Source organism: Cupressus sempervirens, chromosome 4 (genome assembly GCF_028749045.1).
Source record: "Cupressus sempervirens isolate cs-2001-9-10 chromosome 4, ASM2874904v1, whole genome shotgun sequence".
NCBI classification, from domain to species: Eukaryota; Viridiplantae; Streptophyta; class Pinopsida; order Cupressales; family Cupressaceae; genus Cupressus; species Cupressus sempervirens.
In genome coordinates, this window is record NC_143121.1 from 837,650,003 (window position 1) to 837,671,924 (window position 21,922).

A 21,922-nucleotide genomic window follows, 5' to 3' on the forward strand; every position below is an offset into this window, starting at 1 on the left:
AGTCCAAATATGCCAGAGCCTTGTTAGACAAATTCCGAATGCAGGATTGCAAACCTGCATTTACACTTATGGAGAAAGGTCTCAAGTTATCAGCCAAGTCTGATTCTCCTTCCGTTGATGATACTACGTATAGGCAACTAGTAGGCAGCCTCATCTACCTATCTGCTACTAGGCCTGATATCAGCTTCGCAGTCAGCTATATTTCACGCTTTATGACAGCTCCTAAGGTTGATCATTGGATGGCAGCAAAGCGTGTGCTTCGTTATGTGAAAGGCACTTCTGATTATGGACTTCTGTATTCTTGGAGTTCTAATCCTAAACTCAGTGGGTTCACAGATTCAGATTGGGCAGGCTCTGTTGATGATAAAAAGTCAACATCTGGATATGTGTTCAGTTTGGGATCCGGTGCAGTCACATGGACCAGCAAGAAGCAGCAGGCAGTTTCTCTCTCTTCTACAGAGGCTGAATATAGAGGGACTGTTAAGGCAGGATGTGAAGCTGTCTGGCTTCGTCGGATGCTTGGGGATATGCAGATGTCACCAGCAGTACCGACTACTCTGTTTGTTGATAACGAAGGCGTTATCAAGTTAGCACGGAATCCAGTCTTCCATGAACGAACCAAGCATGTGGATGTTCATTGTCATTACATACGACAGTTGGTTGAAGACGGGACTATAGATCTGCAGTATGTTCCTACCTCAGATCAGACTGCAGACATTCTCACCAAGCCTCTTGGTCCTGATAAGTTTGTCAAATTCAGAGGACAGCTTGGTGTGTTAGATAGATTAACCATTAAGGGAGGGTATTACAATAATAGATAAGACGTCTATTATTAGTTAATGGTTATCTTGTAAATATCTTTAGCTTTAATTTGCTTTCGTTTTTTGCTTTCTCTGGAATAGAATGTTTCTATTCTTTACGATCGTTTCCTAAGGAAACATCATCTCTTCCTTTTGTATAAATTGACCTTTCGGTCTCTGTTATTAATAAGCAAGTATTTACCAATTACCTTGTAATAAGTAGAATTTATTTACCTACCACTATATCACTTGTGATGTGTTTATAATTTCTGAATTAGTATGTATTATGTTTGAATGGTATGTTTCAATTGAAGAGTGAAGTCATATTTAATACAAATCATAACAAATGAGTAGATATAAGATTACACATGCATAAATTAATTAACAGCTATCTTGATACAGGGTATCACATGTCGGCCTCAACTCTTTTGCTTTATTAACTATATAAAAAAGAAAATTGGATTGCCATTTTAAACATTTGAATGCCCTGAATTTGGTATTAGTCATGTTACACTTGACTGGTATCCTGGTATAGCAAGATGGTAGGGGATATCTCCGGGCTGTTCCCGTCTTTGGGGTAGTTGGCTTCACCTCCCTCTGATGCTGTCCACAAGGGCAGGACTTCTATACATCCTCAGGATAGCTTGGGATGCTTGAGATATTCCTCAACTGTTCTAGGAATGGTCAAATGGCTTGATTTCAAAAATAAATTTGAAACAATTGTTTGTTAAGCAAAAACTAAATACTTATGTCTGGGGGCATGTGGTGGAGGCACACGCCCTCCTGCACTATTTTTATAACCCGAAAAACATAAATTGCAAATCCCATCACCCTTAATCATAACTTGCTACCAAATTTTTTTGTTTGCTGTTGAGAAGAAGAGAAAGGGGGAACAACAAGGAAGCTGTAAAGAAATATCTATTCATGTGCCCTGCGACTATAATTATTTTTCCCCTCTCCTTCTTGATTGGCATATTAATAGGTGAATAAGACTTGAAAGCTTATTACCAGGTTTCTATATAAATTTAATATAGTTACAGCTGTTTGTGCTCCTGCTTTGCTGTTCTGAACTTATAGTCTGCTGTTCAATGTATTTTCCATAATACCCCCATTACTGCTCGAACTGCCCAAGTTGAAATGTACTGACCATTCAAGTGAGGCCGGCCTTCCCAATATTTTTTATTTCTACCCTATGTTTCTGGGCAATTTTTATTAAATCTGATATAGTTTGACTCATACAACTAACCCCTTTATTCTCATTAATTGGGTACTCTTACAGAATGGCCTAGGATTTTTTTTTTTTTAATTATTATTTTTAAATTGGTCACTCCCTTGGTCAGCTCAGCCCCTCATAGCATGGCGGGGTTATGGCATTATCCTACTTTACATTTTAAAGAACTTGATTCATTTTGGTAAATTTTGTGGGACTGTGTTCATTTTGGGATAATTCAATGGTATCTTGACACAGGTCTTGACAATTATGCATATTACAATAATAGATAGTTTTTATCATCTCTGTTTCGTATCTAATGGTTATATCTATTATAATCTTCTGAAAATATTAGAATGTTTTTAATATTTAGTTTTCTGTTTCTAGAATATAATGTTTCTATTCTTTATGATTGTTTCTTAAGGAAAACTCATTCAGTCTCTTGTATAAATTGATCTCTTAATCACTATTAATAATAAACAAATATTTTCCAATTACTTTGTAATATGGTATCAGAGCCAATAATTTAAATTTTTTCGAAAATAATTATAATTTCTTGGTTGAAATTATTTGCTTTTTATTTTTGAAATTATTTACATGCATATTTGTTTCCAACTCTCTCTATAATTCGATTAGGGTTTCTATTTTGAGAGATCTGAATCCGCCGTCTTCTGACTTCTGGTTTGGTTCTGCAACCCATTTCTATCCAGATCCGTTTGTTTTTTGCACATATTCGCCATTTTTTGCAGCAAGGCTGTTTTAGTTCAAAATCTTAATTTCCTGTACTGGATAAAAAGAAATGGCCTGATTCTTGGTGGGTTTTTTGAAATCTCAACTGGGTTGTCGTTTGTTTTTTCTGGGTGCCTTGATTTTTGTGCGTCAATTTTTGAGCCAGTTGATCGAGAAACTGACAACATATTCTCTTTGGGGTTTTCAAGCTCTCTTCTGGGTCACCCTTCAAATTTTCTAGGTCTTTACTTTTTGAGGGTTGCATGTACTTGCATGTGCACCATGCAAAGTCTCGTGTCTCGCCTCCCTTAAAAATTCTGGTGGGTTTTCATAATTTTTTTTCCCTCAAACAATAATTTTTGATGGGTTTTCATATTTTTTCCCTAAAAAAAATTCTTATGGGCTTCTATAAATTTTCCCTTTAAAATTTCTGATTTTGTAATTCGCAAAGTTTTGTGCGATTCCTAAAAAACAAAGCTTTGTATTGTCAGGTTTTGATTGCTTTTTCACCTTAAAAATCATGTCAGGTTTTGATTGATTTTTCACCTCAAAAATCATGTTGGGTTTTGATTGATATTTCACCCCAAAAATCATGTTCGATTTTTTCAATTTTCTCCTAAAAATCATGTCTTTTTGTGGTTTGTTTTGGAGCATTATGCTCATCTGCAAAGTTTTGGAGCATTATCCAAAGTACCATGAGCAGTCTTCTTAACAGATATCCTTTGCTTCGGATTCAGAAGGCTCTTGGAAGAAAAACTTTCAATGCAATTATAGCCACAAGTTTGGGCACATGAAGGTTGAATGTTGGAAGTGCTTAGTTGCCCTATCTAAACAATCTAGTTTGCAACCCACAACGAACAGGGCGAGCACCTTAAGCAAACAAAATCTGCCTTTTACTCTTTTTGCCAGCTTTGTGCACTAGATAGATTAAACCATTAACGGAGGGTACTATGCTACAACCCTTATGGCTCTAAAAGGTTGTCTGTATCATGTTGTGTTTGGCATGTAACATAAATATAGGAATTGAATTATTGATTTCCAAAATTTAATAACAATTGCAAAGCTAACTCACTGAATACTCCAGCAATAAATCAGAACAAACATTGTTTACATCAAATAGTTGAGGGCGTGGCCCTTGCATTGACTTGCTACAAACAATATGCAACTACTACAGTATCTTGCTACAATAACTCAGCTGCTATAGTAACTTGGTTGCTACAGTGATGCAGCTGCTACAGTGATATGACTGCTATAGTGACGCGCTGCTACAGTGACACATCTGCTACAGTGATACGTCTGTTACAGTGACACGCTACTAGAGTGATGCGATTATTACAGTAACTTGGTTGTAGCTGGAAATGCACCCAATCTGCGGGATATAAAACTGATAGCAATGAATTCCACAAAGGCCAAACCCTAAGGGAATGACGTCTAGAATGTCACATGAAAGGATAGACGTCCTCTAATGCCAAGAATATATCTACAATTCACACATCCATTTTCTTCTCAAATTCAACCTGTCGAATGAAACCACTAACGCTCCCTTTTATTCTTTCTCCAATGGTTCATTCTACTCACATAAGCAATGTGGGATAAAAGATGTACGATATAAAACATATTAAAATAATCACTTATGTCTCCCTTAGGTGCCCCTTTTGCACACATTTTCATAAAATTTAATATTAAAGTAACACTTTAATATTTTACAACTAAATTAATTGTTACTTTAATAATGCTTTAGGCATAAAAATATATTAGCTATCGAACTTTGAATAGCACGAGTGATAGCTTGTTGGAAAGTTCTCGCTGCGGAGTATCAAATTCAATCACCAAACCTAGCCTCCCTCGTGTCCTGTTGACTTACTAAAAATAGTAAGTATGCCTAAAACTGAGTAAATCAACTCTATTTTCGCCCAAACTGGAGATGACTAGGCCAAAACACTTTAAGATCCATTTAAACCCTTCGTTAGCCGTTGGGACCATGTAGAACTAGGCTAATGCACACACACTTGGCCGATTGCTAAAGTGGGGACATTACAGTCCGCCCTCCTTGAAATTGCTTGTCCTCAAGCAATCTCAATCTAGCTTGCTAAATAACTTGCTCACTCTCCCATGAAGCATCCTCCTTCGGCAGGTCTTTCCATTTGACCAAATACTCCTTCATTATCCCGGATCTGAGTTTCCTCTGTAGGGTGTCCAAAATAGCCTCAGGTACTAACACGAGCTTCCCCTTCTCATCCAAAGGGGGTAAATCTGTAGAAGGAACTACACTCTGACCAATGGCTTTCTTAAGCCTCGACACATGAAATACATTTTGCACCGGACTGCCCTCTAGAAGATCAAGCTCATAGGCAACTTCTCCCACTTTGTGAACCACCTTGTAGGGACCATAAAATTTAGGCTTCAGCTTCTTTGCTCGGCTCCTCTTGAGCGATGATTGCCTATATGGTTGTAGCCTCAAATACACCATATCACCTACCTCGAAATTGTGCTCTACCCTATGCTGATCAACATACAACTTCTGCTGATTTTGAGTCTGTTGTATGTTCTCCTTGAGTGCTCTCAAGATATCCTAAGTATCTTGCAACAGGTCTTTGGCTTTGGGCGCTCGATTGTTCCTCAAAACTAAATCCATGAAGTTGGGTGCTTCATACCCATACAATGTCATAAATAGAGTCATCTTGATGGTCATCTGATATATTGTATTGTAACAATACTCCCCCATGTATAACCACTTGACCCATGCTCTTTGCTATGCAATCACATAGTTCTGCAAATAGCCTTCCACCCATTTATTTACTATTTCCGTCTGCCCATCTGTTTAAGGGTGGTAACTTGTACTAGGTGTAAGATCTGTATCGCATGGCCTGAACAACTCCTGCCAAAAGGCGCTCATGAACTTGCTATCTTTGTCACATAAATCTTGGTATCCCATGCAACCTAAAGACCTCTCTGAAGAATAAATTTGAAACCTGTGGTGCTGTATAAGTAGAAGGAATAGCAAAGAAGTGAGCGAACTTTGTTAATCTATCTACCACCGCATAAATACAATCTCCTCCCTGCACTCATGGTAAACCAGTGATGATGTCTATAGAAATACTTTCCCATTACTTGGCTAGAATGGGCAAGGGCTGTAGTAAACTTGCAGGAAATGTGTGCTCGCAGATGTGCCTACAGGTCTTAAAGACCCCTGGATGCCCAGCTGTAGGTGCATCATGAAATGCCCTCAGAATCTCCTCTCTAAACTGTGATGTAGGGATCAAATAAACCCTATCTTGAAATATGATCAACCCATCCAACATCGCATACCCATCATCCTAAATGGTGCCCCTAACTATCTCATAAGCCCAATCATCTCCTGCATACTCCGCTGCAATTCGATCTCTCCAATCTCTTGAAACCTCTGCCAAAGCACATAAATGAGGTCTTTGAGATACAATATCAACCACCACATTTTTCTTACCTTTGATAAACTCTATATCAAAGTCATAAGCCTGCAATTTAGTAACCCATTTCTACTGCCGATCATTAAGATCACGTTGGCTCATGAAGTATTTAATATTATTGTGATTAGTTTTGATCACAAAATGCCCACCTACCAAATATGATCGGAATTTGGCCAATGCATGCATTATGACCAACATTTCCTTGTTGTAGATAGAATAACTCTTCTCAACTCCTCGGAACTTCCTACTCTCGAATGCAATGGGGTGTCTCTCCTATATCAATATTGCTCCTATCCCGTCTCTTGAAGCATCACATTGAAGCTCAAATAGCTTCGTGAAATCAGGTAGAGCTAGAACTGGACAAGATGACATCACCTGTTTGAAGTGGTCAAAACATCTCCGCGTTGCCTCTATCCATGTGAAGGCTCCTTTCTTGGTAAGATTTTTCAAAGGTGTGGCAATCTGTGAGATTCCCCTAACAAACCTCTTGTAAAAACCACATAAACCAAAGAACCCCTTAAGCTGTGTGAGGTTTGTGGGGGTAGGCCAATCCACAATAGCTCTAATCTTTTCAAGATCAACTCGAACACCATTGGCACTAATGATATGCCAAAGGTAAAGGAGCTCGGTCATGCCAAACTCGCATTTTGATTCCTTGGCATACAATGGCTCTCCATCCAAAATAGATAACACCTCCTCCAAATGCTGCAAGTGCTCCTCCTAGGTCTTATTGAAGACCAAGATGTTATCAAAGAAGACCAAGATGAATCTCCTCAATTGCCCCCTGAACACTTGGTTCATACAACTTTGAAATGTGGCAGGTGCATTGGTTAGCCCAAATGGCATAACCATAAACTTGAAGTGGCCATAGTGACATCGAAAGGCTGTCTTCTTGATGTCCTCTGCTCTTATCCTGATCTAGTGGTATTTGGATCATAAATCGATTTTGGTGAAGGAGCGTGCACCATGCAACTCATCAATCCTCGGAATGGGATACTTGTTTTTAATTGTATTTTTATTTAGTGCCCTATAATCGATGCACATGCGCAATGTCCCATTCTTCTTCTTCACTAGAAGTACTGCTGAAGCAAAAGGGCTTTTGCTAGACCTGATGTGTCCCATCTCCAATAGCTCCTTAATTGCCTTCTTTATCTCATCCTTGTGTTTCTTAGGATGACGATAGGGGGTAATCATGATTGGTTTGGCTCCCTCCTTAAGCTCAATATCATGCTCTATTCCCCTGTCAAGAGGAACCCTGTGTGGAATGTTGCCAAATACTTTGGCATGCCTGTCAAGTATCTCCTGGATGTCCAGTGGATGACTCTTTACCTATGGCTCTTTTGGGGCTGGCATAATGAAACACTCTGCTGCCCACTCTGCCATTATGCTGAAAAAGTCTCTGCATTCTCCTTAGGGAGACTACTATGCAACTCTCATCCGAAAGTCCTCTGAGTACAACAGTTCTTCCCTCATGTTGGAATCTCATCTTTAGTTTTGCTAGGTTGAGTGTGAACTCAAATAGCAAGGCCATCCATGTCATGCTGAGGATGACATCATAGTCTCCCATGTCTACTACATAGAACTCCTCCAACTCATAGCCATCTCCAAACCTGATGCGAAAATTAGATATCTTCCGAGTGCATAATAATTTGTCACCATTAACTACCGTGACGCTAAACCCAACGTGCTCCTCAGTCTATAAACCTCTTGTTGCTACTAACTGTGCATCTATGAAGTTATGTGTATCCCTAGTGTTAATGAGAGAGATCACTTTCTGCCCCTGGATAGTACCCCTGACCTTAAATGTGATTGCCTTGTGAGCCTTTGTCAATTGTGCCAACAACCTATCATCCTTAGGAATGATGTTCTCCTCTGGAGTGCTACTCTCATCCGAATTCGAGTGCTGATCCTCCCCCTCTGATTGTGACTTCTCCTCTGAAAAATACTCCATTTGATTTGCCTTAGCCTTGAGAGGGTACTTATGAGATAAGTCCCAAGGCTTTCTACAATGAAAACACAACTTCTTCCTCCTCAACTCATTCAGGGTGTCATTATCCAACTTCTTATTATCCCTTTTTGGTTGTGCATCCTGGTAAAAAGGTTTTTTGTCCTTATCCTTCTTCATTTGTGAATCCCTAGGCTGAAATCTGCTCTTAAAAGAAGGTGCTAAGTCATGAGCCTTCTTAGTGGCCTCCTGTAATGTAGTTGGGTCATGCCCTTTGATCCAACTCCTCAAGGGATCTGAGAGTCCATCTATAAATAGCACTACTAATCTCCTCTCTAAAATATCTGTAACCAACATAGCTAACTTGTGAAATTCACTGATGTATGTCTCAACTGATCCCCACTGCTTGAGTTGTGCCAACTCTTTAAACTGTAACTCAGGATCTTTGATATCAAATCTCTCTATGAGTCTCTCAGTGAACTCCTCGTAAGATGTGATCTGATTATGCCCCAAGGTTACCATGCAATGGTTCCACCACTCATGCGTTGGTCCATCCAAATGAATAGCCACATACTTGATAGCCTCCTCCTCAGGCATAGGATTCGGCTGGAAGTATGTATCTACCTTTTGCACCCAAGCTCGTGTAGTCATCTTCCCTGAAGCATCATAATAAGGTAAAGAAAGTTTTCCAACTTTCTTTCTAAGCTCAAAGTTTTGATTTCTCCCTCCTGCCCTAGGCATGTATCTCATCCTCAAGTCCATATAATCTCTGAGGGAAATATCCGCCTGAAACTCTGGTCCACTAGCCTCCAATCCCTCCTGAATTGACCCTGTAACTCGGTAATCTGTGGTTCGTTTACTGGTTGAACTGGATCTCTGGGTGGGAATGTGGATAGAAGAGGTCTCAAGCTTGCTGTCCGAGTTGGGTGTGCAACATGTCTAAAGTTATCAGCCTCATTTCCATTGTTGCCATGTCTATTATTATTACCATTAATGTTATTCTCAGAACCATTGTTTTTGCTTCGGCCTCCATTATTATCATTACCCCCATTTCCATTGTTTGCATCAACTGGATTAATATTGAGCCATTTGTCTAGCCATAAGCTGCAACATCATATCCATTCGCCTATTCTACTCCGGTTGCATATGCTGCCCCTCCTCTAATGTACCCAGTAACCGTCTGAACATTACCTCCTCCTGATCTGGACCAGCATTCTTGCCTCCGCCTAGTCCTGTATTCCTATCATCTTGGTCACCTATAGTGTTGTCTTGTTCAAAAAATATCTCTTCTGTGTCTGTATGACTGGATTTTATGTCCACCTACATGAATGAACTAGACTCCTCACTCTGTGAGTCTGAATCTTTGTTGTCTTGCTTTGGTATGGCGGAAGTTAATGGTCTCTGTCGCATGCTCAAACATACATTCTAAACCTATTATATTTCAGACTTCAGTGTTTTGACATTTCATCAAACACTTTTTCCTTTATCTGACTATTCAAAATTCCCTGTAAGGTTTCCACAAGATAGCAGGACTTAAAGCTTTGATACCACTGTGATGGATACCCCCAAAATCTACTGACAAGTATTCACAACTATATGGTAATTTTATCAAACACTTAGCTTGCAGTCTCCGTTAAATGCTACAACCCTTATGGCTCTAAAAGGTTGAATGTATCATGTTGTGTTTGCATGTAACATAAATATAGGAATTGAAAAAGCATAACATATATTGCACAAATAACCAACACACTATTTTTTATATTGATTTTCAAAATTTAATAACAAGTGCAAAGCTGATTCACTGAATACTCCAGCAATAAATTGGAACAAACGTTGTTTACATCAAATAGTTCAGGGCGTGTCCCTTGCATTGACCTGCTGCAAACAATATGAAACTGCTACAGTAACTTGCTACAGTAACTTGCTACAGTAACTTGCTACAGTAACTCGGCTGCTACGGTGATGCGGCTGCTACAATGACGGCTGCTACAGTGGCGCTCTGCTACAGTGATATAGCTACTACAGTGATGCGCTGCTACAGTAACTCGACAACTGCAGTAACTTGCTATAGGAACATGGTTGTAGCTAGAAATGCACCCAATCTGCCGGATATAAAGCTGATAGCAATGAATTCCAAAGGTCAAATCCCAAGGGAATGACGTCTAGAATGTCATACGAGAGGATAGATGTCCTCTAATGCCAATAACAGATCTGCAACTCACACATACATTTTCTTCTCATATTCAACCTATCGAATGAAGCCATTAACACTCCCTTTTATTCTTTCTCCAAGGGTCCATTCCACTCAAATGAGCAATGTGGGATAAAAGATGTGCGATATAAAACATATTAAAATAATCACTTATGTCTCCCTTAGGCATCCCTTTTGATTTGCACACATTCCTATAAAATTTAATATTAAAGTAACACTTCAATATTTTACAACTAAATTAATTGTTACTTTAATAATACTTTAGGCATAAAAATATATTAGCTATCAGACTCCGAATAGCACAAGTGATAGCTCGTTGGAAAGCTCTTGCCGTGGAGTATCAAATTCAATCACCAAAACTAGCCTCCCTTGTCTCTTGCTGACTTATTAAAAATATTAAGTATGCCTAAAACTGAGTAAATCAACTCCGTTTTGGCCCAAACTGGACATGACTAGGCCAAAACACTCAAAGATCCCTTTAAACTCTTCGTTAGCCCTCGGGACCATGTAGAACTAGGCTAACGCACAAACACTTGGTCGACTGCTAACGAGGGGACATTACAAATAGATAGTTTCTATTATCTCTGATTAGTATCTAATGGTTATCTATTGTAATCTTCTGTAAATATTAGAATGTTTCTAATATTTAGGTTTCTATTTCTAGAATATAATGTTTCTTTTCTTTACAATTGTTTCTTAAGGGAACATTGTTCAGTCTCTTGTATAAATTGATCTCTTGATCACTATTAAAACAAACAAATATTTTCCAATTACTTTGTAATAATGCATCTAAGTAGTTTGTAGCTTGGAGGTTTCGATCTAAATCAAAAGGCATTTCTTAGTCAAACCTTTGTAACATTCTATCTTTTCAACATTTGCTTCTTGTGTGACATCGGCTATTTCATTTTTGTCCTAGCTTATGTTAAGTTGAATTTTATTTTTTCTTGATTATTTATGATTATTGTCTAGTTTAAAATTTGAATGAGCAATAATTCTTGTGTTGCTTATTTTATACAATGTAAATTTCTATACTGCATTTGCAGTTTCTTGGCATGCTGGAAGACATCAATGCTGATATACGTTCTGCAGCAAGGAGGCTTCTTAGTCATATGAAATTGCCTAGCATATCAATGTTTAAAATGTCATTTGATGCACTAATGGAAAATTTGGACAAGCATCCACAGGTTTTTATTATTTCTTCACCTTCCATTGTGCTAAGATAACTGTTGTTCCCATCTTTATAAATTAAAATACATGCCTTTGAGCGAGATTTACTTGCAGTACAGCCTAGGAAATTCAAATCCTATATAATTCCTGTTGAACATTTTCATACTATAATCAATAATGAATTAGCACCAATTTTTTTATTGGAGTATTATCATGAGATGAGTAGATCGTCTTTCCTATTTTAGCCAGAACAGGATGAGCTATTGATGTAAGAATTTAGGGATTATGTGATTTCAAACTTGTAATGTTTGACTAGTAACATAATGTCATGCAGGATGAGAAAGATATCCTATCTGTTATGTATCACATTGGCAAAATCCACAGCACATTTGTAGTCTGTTATGGCAATGAATTTGTTCAGAAGGTTAGCATTTACTTTTGTCAGATTATTCAGTGTTCTTTTATTTGTCTCAGCAGAATCCACAGCATATTTGAAGTCGTTATGCCTATGAATTTGTTCAGAAGTTTAGCATTTTCTTTTGTAAGACTATTCAATGTTCTGTTATTTGGTTCACTTTTAAATTGACATATTTTATTGTTCTCAGATTTGCTTTGTTGTCTCATTCTCCTGATCTGTATGTAGATTTAAAACAGTCAATATCAGAGATATTTAGGCCCCTTTGTGTTTCAGGCAGGATTTCACATCATTGTCTAAAACTAGACCAATTTGCTTCAATTCTTAAGGAATCCGAGCAGAAGTCCAATTAGTGAAAAGAAAACATTGAAATCATATATGAACTTTGAATTAACTAATTGCTGAACTGCATGTAATCATTGTTTAGGCTTGACTCGCTGGACTTGGTGAGTCTCGACGGTTAAACTTGGCCAGGTCTTTGAAAATCAGAAAACAAAATATAAAAAGTTCAAATTGCTTAAATGTAAATCCTGAAAGTCAAGTTTTTCAAATGGTTTGCCTGTGTGCTCTCAAGTGCTTTAATGCAAGGTTTGGAAGGATTGTAATGTCCTTTTCTTGGACCACCTTATACTTTTCCCTAAACTCACAAATCCAGACAAAACAAATAGAAAAAAAAAGAGATATAATCCTTAAGAATGAGGTAAGGTAAGCCTGTTTGGAGAAAACCTGCAACTAGATTAGATACAAAATTCTAGGATTAGGAAATATATGTATAATCTTCACAACAAATCCTAATGATTAAATGGAAGCTAAACCATTTCGAGGGTTGTATTGGAAGACCTGGTGAAGTGTCCCAATGTAATATCCCCTTTCTCAAATAGTATTAATATATAAAAACAAATAAATAGATAAATTATAAATAATATTATTTAATATAATTAGATATTAATTAAGTTAACGAAAGGTCAATGGATACATAATGAAAAGTTGTAACTGCCTCAACATAAGATATAAAAGGGAGCAGAGTTCATTCAAAAGGGGAGATAGAGAAGGGAGCATTTGAACTAAGGAAGGACTAGTGGAAGAAGATTGGAATAGGAAGAATTGATGAAGGATTTTGGGTCTTTCAAAGGGTGGTAATCAAGATGGTTGTGACTGTTTCAAAGGATGTGAATGATGAAGGCTTGTGACTTTTTTAAAAGGGGGTGATTGTGAAAGGGTGTGATCATTGCAGAGGGGAGGTGTGTGAAGAGGCACGATCTCCTTCTCATTTGAAGATATGGAAGGGTGAAGGATTCATTTGAGGATATCCAAGGGAGATTAATTTGGAGAACTATTAATTATTTTCAAAAGAAACAATGAAAATTGGTGAGTCAAATCTTCTGAAAGGTGGTGACCCTGTCACTAAGAAAGTATAAAGAACTCACTGTAAGCATTAAAAGATCACTTATCAATTATAAGTCATGTACCTAATCCATCGAGACAAATCCTTCATTCATCCATCAATCATTAATCGCTGATGATATCAATCAATCTTCAATCAAAACAATCATCAAATCTGTATCATTCATTACTTCACCTTGGTCTCAAGGAAGCAAACATTTCAGCTATCAGGCATCATTCTATTAAAACAACAATCATCTAATTATCACTCACCAATACCTCAAATTATAAAATTGAAAGAATTTATTCATTCAATCAATCAATCATTAAATTGGAATATGGTATTACTAAATAACCTCTCATATGTTAAATTTTACGACCCAAACAAGATTTTAATTAGACATTGTCTCATGATAGTGAGACTTCACAATTTTTTATACAGCAGAATTTACCTTCACACCACTGTCAATTAGTTGGAAAAATAGTTGCATCTGAATTGGTGTTATTAGAAGACAAAGCCTTTGTCATTGCCCACAATCTGTGGACGCTGATCAAGCTTCATGGAGGAAGAGAGGTTCTGAAATTGATACAGATACATTACTGTTCAATTTTCTATAATCATGAAGCCGATTTCCTTTTCTGTGAACCAAGAGACTCCTCAATCAGTGTTCTTTAGTCTTTAACTAATCATTATGAAATAGCCATGATACTAATGAAGATGCATTTGACTATTTTGAGGCAACAGTGTTGGAGATTTTGTCATTGATGTCAAAGAAAAGATTCAAAGTATGTGGTACACAAGGTCATCAAGATTATGTAGAAGATTAATGATAAACATATAACAGAAAGATTGATTTTTAAGATTCTTCCAAGGTCCAAGCCAGCGAATCTACTTATAAAGTCTTTAGTCCAAATTGAAACATTGATAGAAAGAGATGATGTTATAAAAAATAAGACAAATGACTTATAAAGAGGTTTAAATGATGATAAAGACATAATACCAACTTCACCAGAAGCTTTGTTGAGTTTTAGAAGAAGATATAATATGGAGTGCTAAAATCAAATAAACGATTACAGTAACTAAGGCACTGAAACATATGTATGAGATCACACTAAAAGAAGCCTAATGTACTGTTGACTTCAGTAACTAAGGCAAAAATGACGACTAAATCAAAGCGATATCATTTGAAATATACATGCCTACAAACATCTTTGTTCACCGAACCTAACAGCAATAACAGCATATTATAATGGCGACTTGTGATCAGCATATACACAATGTTGACACACACACACACACATATTTATTTGTTTGAAAATCATCATTCCAGTGTCTTAAGTGATATAAACAAGAAAGAAGATGGGACAAAGAGACACAAAACGGGAGGTGTCTGCCTGCTAAGTATTTTGAACATGCTGTCGGGAGTCTTGAAGGTTTCATTTGCATATGATAAAGGACAGATAGCAGCGATACATATATATAAAGTGATACATAGGCAGCGACTATTGCTTGATAAGTAATGATACATAGGCAGCGACTATTGCTTGATAAGTAATGTAAAGACACCATTGAGTATAATGTGATGAAGAAATTATATTGCAGACGTCATACATGGAAAGACATCGATTCCTTTTGTTGGGATTATATAAATTTTAAAATATTATAATATACAATAATATATGTGATAGCATGCATAACAACAGTCATAAGACCCATGAACGTTGAAGAAATTACAGATCACACAGGAGACAGAGACTCAAGATCAGATAATGATCGCCATGTAAACTTCCAGGATGTGTGAAAGAAATCAGAATTGGAGGTCTTATTTGAAAGGAACAGTGACTATCGTGAAAATCTTAAGCAATGGCATATACATAAGAGTGCACTTATAATGGTGTGACTTCCATGTGGCAATACATATTCTACATAACAATGACTACCATAATCAGCAATAATTTCAAGTTGACTAAGGCAGCAATCATGATAACTCAGTGATAATGAAGACAAACTGCAAAAGATGATTAATTAATATGGAGACATGCTTATGTTTATTAAATAAATTAATGTATTCAAGGAGTGCAATCATTAGAAAGAAGCAGTGGCATGCCTAGAGAAGACTCTTCTTGTGAAAAGGCATGTTGTTTTAGAAGAGACATATGTGATTTAGAAGACATATCAATACAGGTTTTGGAAATTGAAGATGGAAATGCGTGAGATTGGAAGAATAATTATGTATGATGTGAGAAGAGTGGGAGTGCTTGAAAAGAAAAACATATCAGATATATCAGATTGATATATTTGTATCAAACAAATTTAGTGTAAACTGTGTGCAGTGTGTAAGGAATCTATAAATATAAATATAAAAAATAAAATAAAAAATATATAAATATAAATATATATATATTGCAGAACTATAGAAGTACAATATATGAGATAAAAGAAAATATATTAAATATCAGAAGAATACGGTGATTGCCCTATGGCAGATTTGAGACTACAATATCAGCAGATTGAGGAAAGGGAGGTATTCAGATTTGAGGAGAAAAGTACGATCCATCATCAATTGAGATAGCAAGACCGTCTCGCGAATTTAGAATTGAATAGGTCGGTCCCTGCAAATTGTGGGAGTTGGTGCTTCTAGTGAGTTGGTGCTCATAAACTTAGGGATTATAGCCTCTAGAAGGTTGGTGCCTATGAAATATTATAGAAGAAGAAAGTTTGTATATAAAAGCAATTATTTGTCGTCGTTTTCTCCTGCATTGGCTTTCCATGTAAACATTGTGCAATTGTATTCATGTGTATAAATGTTAATTTCAGTTATTGAAGCAAATGTGCTGATTAAAGTTTATTTCGGTAAAAGTTGTTATACCAATTCACCTCCCCATCCCCCCACTTGCTCCCCATCCTCTCAGCATAATATGGGAGGCTCATGCTTGGCCAGCTTGCCTTTCAGCGGAACCTCTAACACAACTACTGGAATCTGATGAAGTGCTACCTCCAAAAATAATCCAATCGCATGGTGCGGCATGTAAAAAATTTGATGCTGCAACGTCATGAACTCCTACATGCATTTTGCCAAGACCTATGCCCAATCATAGACCAATCCATTCATAATCCCATTCATGAAAACTATTTGAGGTAAAGTATCGGAAGTCTTGCTAGCCCTTGTTAGCCGACTTTTCATGACGTCCATGATACAATGCTAGGGCCCTTCCTTGATAAAGTCTCGTCGCATTCCATGACTTTTGGTGCCTTTTATGACCAATTTGAATTCATCTGATGTGAGGTCACGACCAAACAACTTAATCCAGTGCTCTTTCCTGTCCTTGGAAGCTTGTGATTTTTCGTTGCCATTTTACATCCGCCTTGCCCCGGGATATCGAATACTGTAAAATTATGAGGTTTGAATGAAACTGTAATGGGATGTTTCCTATACTCAAAGGAACTCTGTTGGCTATACCTGCCATGCGATTCAATCATGGTGTGCAGCACCTGCTCAAATAGCCGAATAGAAAAGACATGCATTTGGATTGCCCAATGTACCTGTGCATGGACCAGTATTTGCTTGACGACGTCTACCTCTAGTGTGTCGTGCCACCATCTTCGACATTCAATGCCATTCAATCCTTCGAACTGTATGATGAGATGAGAAATGTCGGCCTTTTGTGAGGATTGCTGCACTTTAGGACACATCTTTTGCTTCTTGTTATTGGATGGTACTGGCCCTGCAACACGAACTCCTGAGGCTAGAACTCTTGCATTTATTTCCATCTCAGATTTATTCCCCTTCAATTGATCCTTCCACTGTTGCCTTTTCCTTGTAGGCTGCATACTCCAACTGGTTAACCATTTCTTAGCTTGTTGTCTTCTAGCCAAATGGTCAGGGTTGCCTTGTTGATGCAATCCATCACACTTCTTTCCCTCGGAACTACTTTTGTGCGGTTGCTTCTTCGCCGGTGTTTTTGTACTACCTTGTTCACTACGGTGACTACTTCTGTCTCTGGATTGATGAGTGAACTTGGCCGTGGTGTGATCTATATGGTGTGGCCACGTACCATCAATTCCCTTTTGTGTTTCTGCGGCAGTTACCGCCCTTGAACGCAACTATTCTGCAGCTGATTGCTCCTCCATGGGCGGCTAACAATCTCTGCTTGACACAGATGCGCTCCTCCAACTTTGACTGCAGCTCCTGGTCTTTCTCGCCCTTCAGCCTTGATGGTTTCTCTCTTCCCTCTGTTCCTCGCAGTGTTAGTAATTTTTTTCCTCTTTGCAAGATTTGTGTTTGATTATCCCTTGGCACATATATATATATATGTTTGTGGCAGAAGGGGGTCCGCAGAAAGCTTTGACTGGGTGCATGAGTACCGTGGGCATGTTGAGCTCACTGGACATGTCACGTTTGTGGCCATGTCATGTCCGCAACACGTCCCCATGGTGGGACCATGTCTGTGGTTTTCTTTTATTTATTTATAATTATTTATAATTTTTTGAATTTTTTTTATGACTATTGAACCTCGTTGGTTTGCTTGGCTTCCTTCATGCCGTTGGTGGTAGATTTTGAGTTACGAGCCATTGATCGAGTTAACAATCTCCTATCCATTAAGGATCCATAGCTTGATTGCTCCATTGTCGCCAAGTTCCCGCACTTTGTAGGGTCTTAGCCATTTCACTTTGAACTTTCCAAGCTTAATCTCATAGCATCCATTGTACTTTAGTACCAATTGTCCGGGCTGAAATCTTGTCCGCTTCAGATGTTTATTGTGCCAAGCCTTACGATCAATCTGGGCCACCTTGGTAGCCCATTCCGCCATTAGTCTTCATTTGTCCAGTTTGTTTAGTCTATAGTATACTACCACTCTCGAAGACTTTCCATATCGCCCAACCTATTATCAATTTCTATCCGAAGGCTTGAAACCATGAATTCTGTCGATACTACCGCTTCTTGTTCGAACATTAATTGGAATGATGTTTGTCCGGTTGTCACTTTATACGTTGTGTGGTACACCCAAAGTGCTAATGGCGGTTTCTCTTCCCAATCAGCTTGCTCGATCCACATGACTTATAGGACACAAGGATTTTATGTGTTGCCTCCGCTTGACCATTGGCCCTTGGGTAGTACGGGCTTTACAGGGAGTGAAAAGTTTTAAACTTGGTCGTGAGCAAGTGAATCACATGGTTGACGAAGTGACCTCCTCTATCATTGGTCAATTGAATAGGGATGTTGTAAGGCGTGATGATCTGCTCATAGATATACTTCGCTATGCTGACACTTGAGTTGTCATGTAATGCTCGTGCCTCGACCCACTTCGTCGCTACCATGATGTAGCAACACCTCCGAGTCCTACTTGGCTTAAGAAGCCCCACCATTCAAACAACTCTTGGGCATGTGATGGATTTAGTGGCATGAAGTCCCATTTGAAGGGTTTACCTGTATGCTAGCAAGTATCACAGCTTACCACCCACTCCCTGGCATCATTGTATAATGTAAGCCACCATAGTCTTGCGAGGAGTACCTTCCTTGCCGTCGTGTCCGGTCCCATATGCCCTCCTGCCAAGCCTTCGTGGGCTTCCCGAAGGACACTCCGTACCTCCTCCATGACACATCTTCTCAATACTTGGTCTGGCCCCATTTTGTACAAAAGACCATTGATCAGAGAAAAAGTTCTGCTCCTTAGTACCAACTTCTGTTCTCCTGGTGGCATCTCTCTGGGAAATTACGAGGTGGAGAGTTAGTCGCCAATGCTTCTGTACCACTTTGGAAGAATGGCTATATGGAATAGATACACATTTGGGAAGTCATCATTGACTCCTTCTGACGACTCCCCCGATCTGATTCGAGAGAGGTGATCAGTTATGACATGACTCTTCCTAGGTCGTACCATGATTGTGAATGTAAATTCTTGAAGTAGCAATAGCCACCGGCTCACCCTCCCTCGAATAATGGGTTTGTTTACTAAGTACATCAACGCCTGATGGTCTACATAGAATATGAAGGGGATTGCTAACAAATAATGTCTAAATGTTTGCACGACGTAAACTATTCCTAGAGCCTCTTGGTCTGTTGTGCTATAGTTCTTTTTTGCCCTTGAGAACAATCTGTTGGCAAAATAGATAGGATGATCTAGGCCATGATCACCCGTCTGTGCAAGTGTTGTGCCAATTGCAAAGTTAGTGTCCACATGCACGTAAAACTCTTTATCCCAATTTGGGTACGCCAAGATCGATGCCCTTAGCAATCTCGTCTTTAATTCTGGAAAGGAGGTTTCCTGCTCTGTACCCCAAACATAGGGTTCTTTTCTTGTCATCTTGTCGAGGGGGCATGAAACTTGGTCAAAGTTCTTTATAAACCTTTGATAATACCCAATGTGTCCCAAAAGGATTTTACCCCACTGACATTAGTCGGCGTTCCATCTCTACCATCACGTGTACCTTGTCAAGACTAGTTTTAAGTCTAGTCTTGCATACAATGTGGCCCAACAACTTACCTTGAGGTACCATGAATCTACACTTCTTTGGGCTTAGGGCTAGCCTGGCTTGACAACACCTTTCCATGTATTCTACTAGTGCTACTAAATGTGTCTTGTCCATTAAAGATAGACTAGTCATCCAAGAATGCATGGAAGTTTCCTACGGACATTTTATCAAAGTTATGAAGGATTAGCCTTTGGAAGGTTGTAGGTGCATTACACAACCCAAAAGGCATTCAATTATATGCATACACACCCTCTTTCACCACAAAAGTGATCTTCAACTTATCCTCATCGGCGATTGATATCTGGTTATAACCAAAGAACTTGTCCATAAATGAGTATATTTCGTGCCCTGCAACCCCTTCCAATATTGTGTCTCTGAATGGTATAGGAAAAGGGTTCTTTATAGTGACTGCATTCAAGCAATAAAAATCAAGACAGATCCTAATTTGATTCGCCTCCTTTTTCAATGATATTGCAATTGACGAAACCCATTCATTTGTTTCTACTCGAAATATGATTCCTACCTCTAGCATACATTGTATCTCTTCATCCACCCTTGTTGTGCAATTCTTATTCTTCCTATACGGTCTCTTCCGCACAGGTACAACTCCTAGCATTAGGGGTATACTATGTACGCACAATTCCGGTGGGACACCCTTCATGTCCTTGTAACTCTAGGCGAACACATCTTTATATTCCATGAAGATTTTAAATGCGGCTGTCTTCACTAGGATTCCAGTCATCGCCAATCAGTATGTTGTACGGGTTTTCTTTGTCCCCAAGACTAGTAACTCGTACAGATGGCTCTTCATAATTTATTGGTTTCTTTGCGTTGAAGTTGTGAGCGAGTCTTTCATTCACCTTGGCTTCTCCTTCCTTGTTTTCCCTGTACTCAGACAGAAACACCTCTTTTTCTTCATCTATTTTGTCTATTCCTAGCATATTGCAACTCAGTAATATCATGTAATTCTTCCATTTGCCAATGGAATAGTCCATTCAAAGAATCCAAGTCGTCATCAAAACATCTTTGTAGTTCCAACACACCTTCATCATTAGGCTCCATGTCGTTCCTTCCCTCGTCCCTTCCAACAAATTCTCCATTGGAGTCAGACTCCGAAGCCATCTCCTTGTTCACCATCTGAGTACGAAGATCAATAACAAATTTCCTCCCACCGTTCTCCAACGAGAGCTTGTTTTTCTGCAAATTATGGTTCACCCTTGCTGCTACCACCCATCCCCTTCCTAGTATGGCATCATACCCCTTCTTTTTCAATGGAATTACACTGAAATCCAACACAAAAGGTTGGGTTCCAATGGTGACAGATTGAGCCATCATGTTCCGATGGGTTTAGTTCCATGCTGGTCTGTATAGAGTAGGTTGAAGATGGGAGGCCATAGGGTAGGCTTCCCAAGTTTCTTCCATGTTTCTTCCAAAAGCATGTTTACTCCTGACCCTCCATCAACGATGGTGTCGGTGAGGATTGTCCCGAGGATACCCATCTTGACGACTGTGGGGTACTGTCCATTGTTCAATGCAAGTAGCATAGGGTTTATGGCTAAGCTTCCGATAACATTTGGTTGCTGTTTACTTGGTGGAACGGTGTGAGTATTCAACAATGCCATTTTTAAGTGGGGTATTGTGTGGAGGTCTTGTATCTTGATTGGAACCTCAATTTGCAATATCCGTTCCAGCATGTTGTTCTCGGCCTTTGTTCGTCCTGATGTACATGTAGCCAAACACAAATCCCCCTTAGCTTTCATCACCTTCTCTAATTCCTCGTTTGCTTTCCGTACTCTCTGCTTTTCTGTACGAAGATCAGGGTATATGGCTTGCTTTGCCTGATTACGAGTGACTACCAATACGTCTTCCTCTTCAATGTTGAGTAAGTTCACCCGAGGTTTTGGACAATTGGCTTTGTCGTGATCTTCGGGACCACACCATTGACACAATTTCTATGGTGTGTCATTCTTCTTGTAGTCTTGGGTGAAGTGGCCCCATTGGCTGCACGCTCAACACTGAATCATCAACCGACCCTTTGAGTCATATTGTATTTGGCTTCTATTTTCATTACCTCCTCTTCCTTCACACTAGTTATTTAGGAACCCACCAGATGATGCATTATATGTTTGTTGGTTGGTGG

The 21,922-nt window shown here is 38.7% G+C and overlaps 1 protein-coding gene across 2 annotated transcripts in view; it reads left to right on the forward strand.

The window, feature by feature from the left end:
- The window catches only part of SIEL (ARM repeat superfamily protein), a 105,100-nt gene that overhangs the window by 48,298 nt on the left and 34,880 nt on the right, over nt 1-21,922 (forward strand). For both annotated transcript variants that reach the window (XM_089827086.1, XM_089827085.1), the window contains 2 exons: nt 11,386-11,526; nt 11,844-11,933. In XM_089827086.1, coding sequence (XP_089683212.1) covers nt 11,386-11,526; nt 11,844-11,933 — 231 coding nt within the window. The remainder of the gene's footprint in view (nt 1-11,385; nt 11,527-11,843; nt 11,934-21,922) is intronic.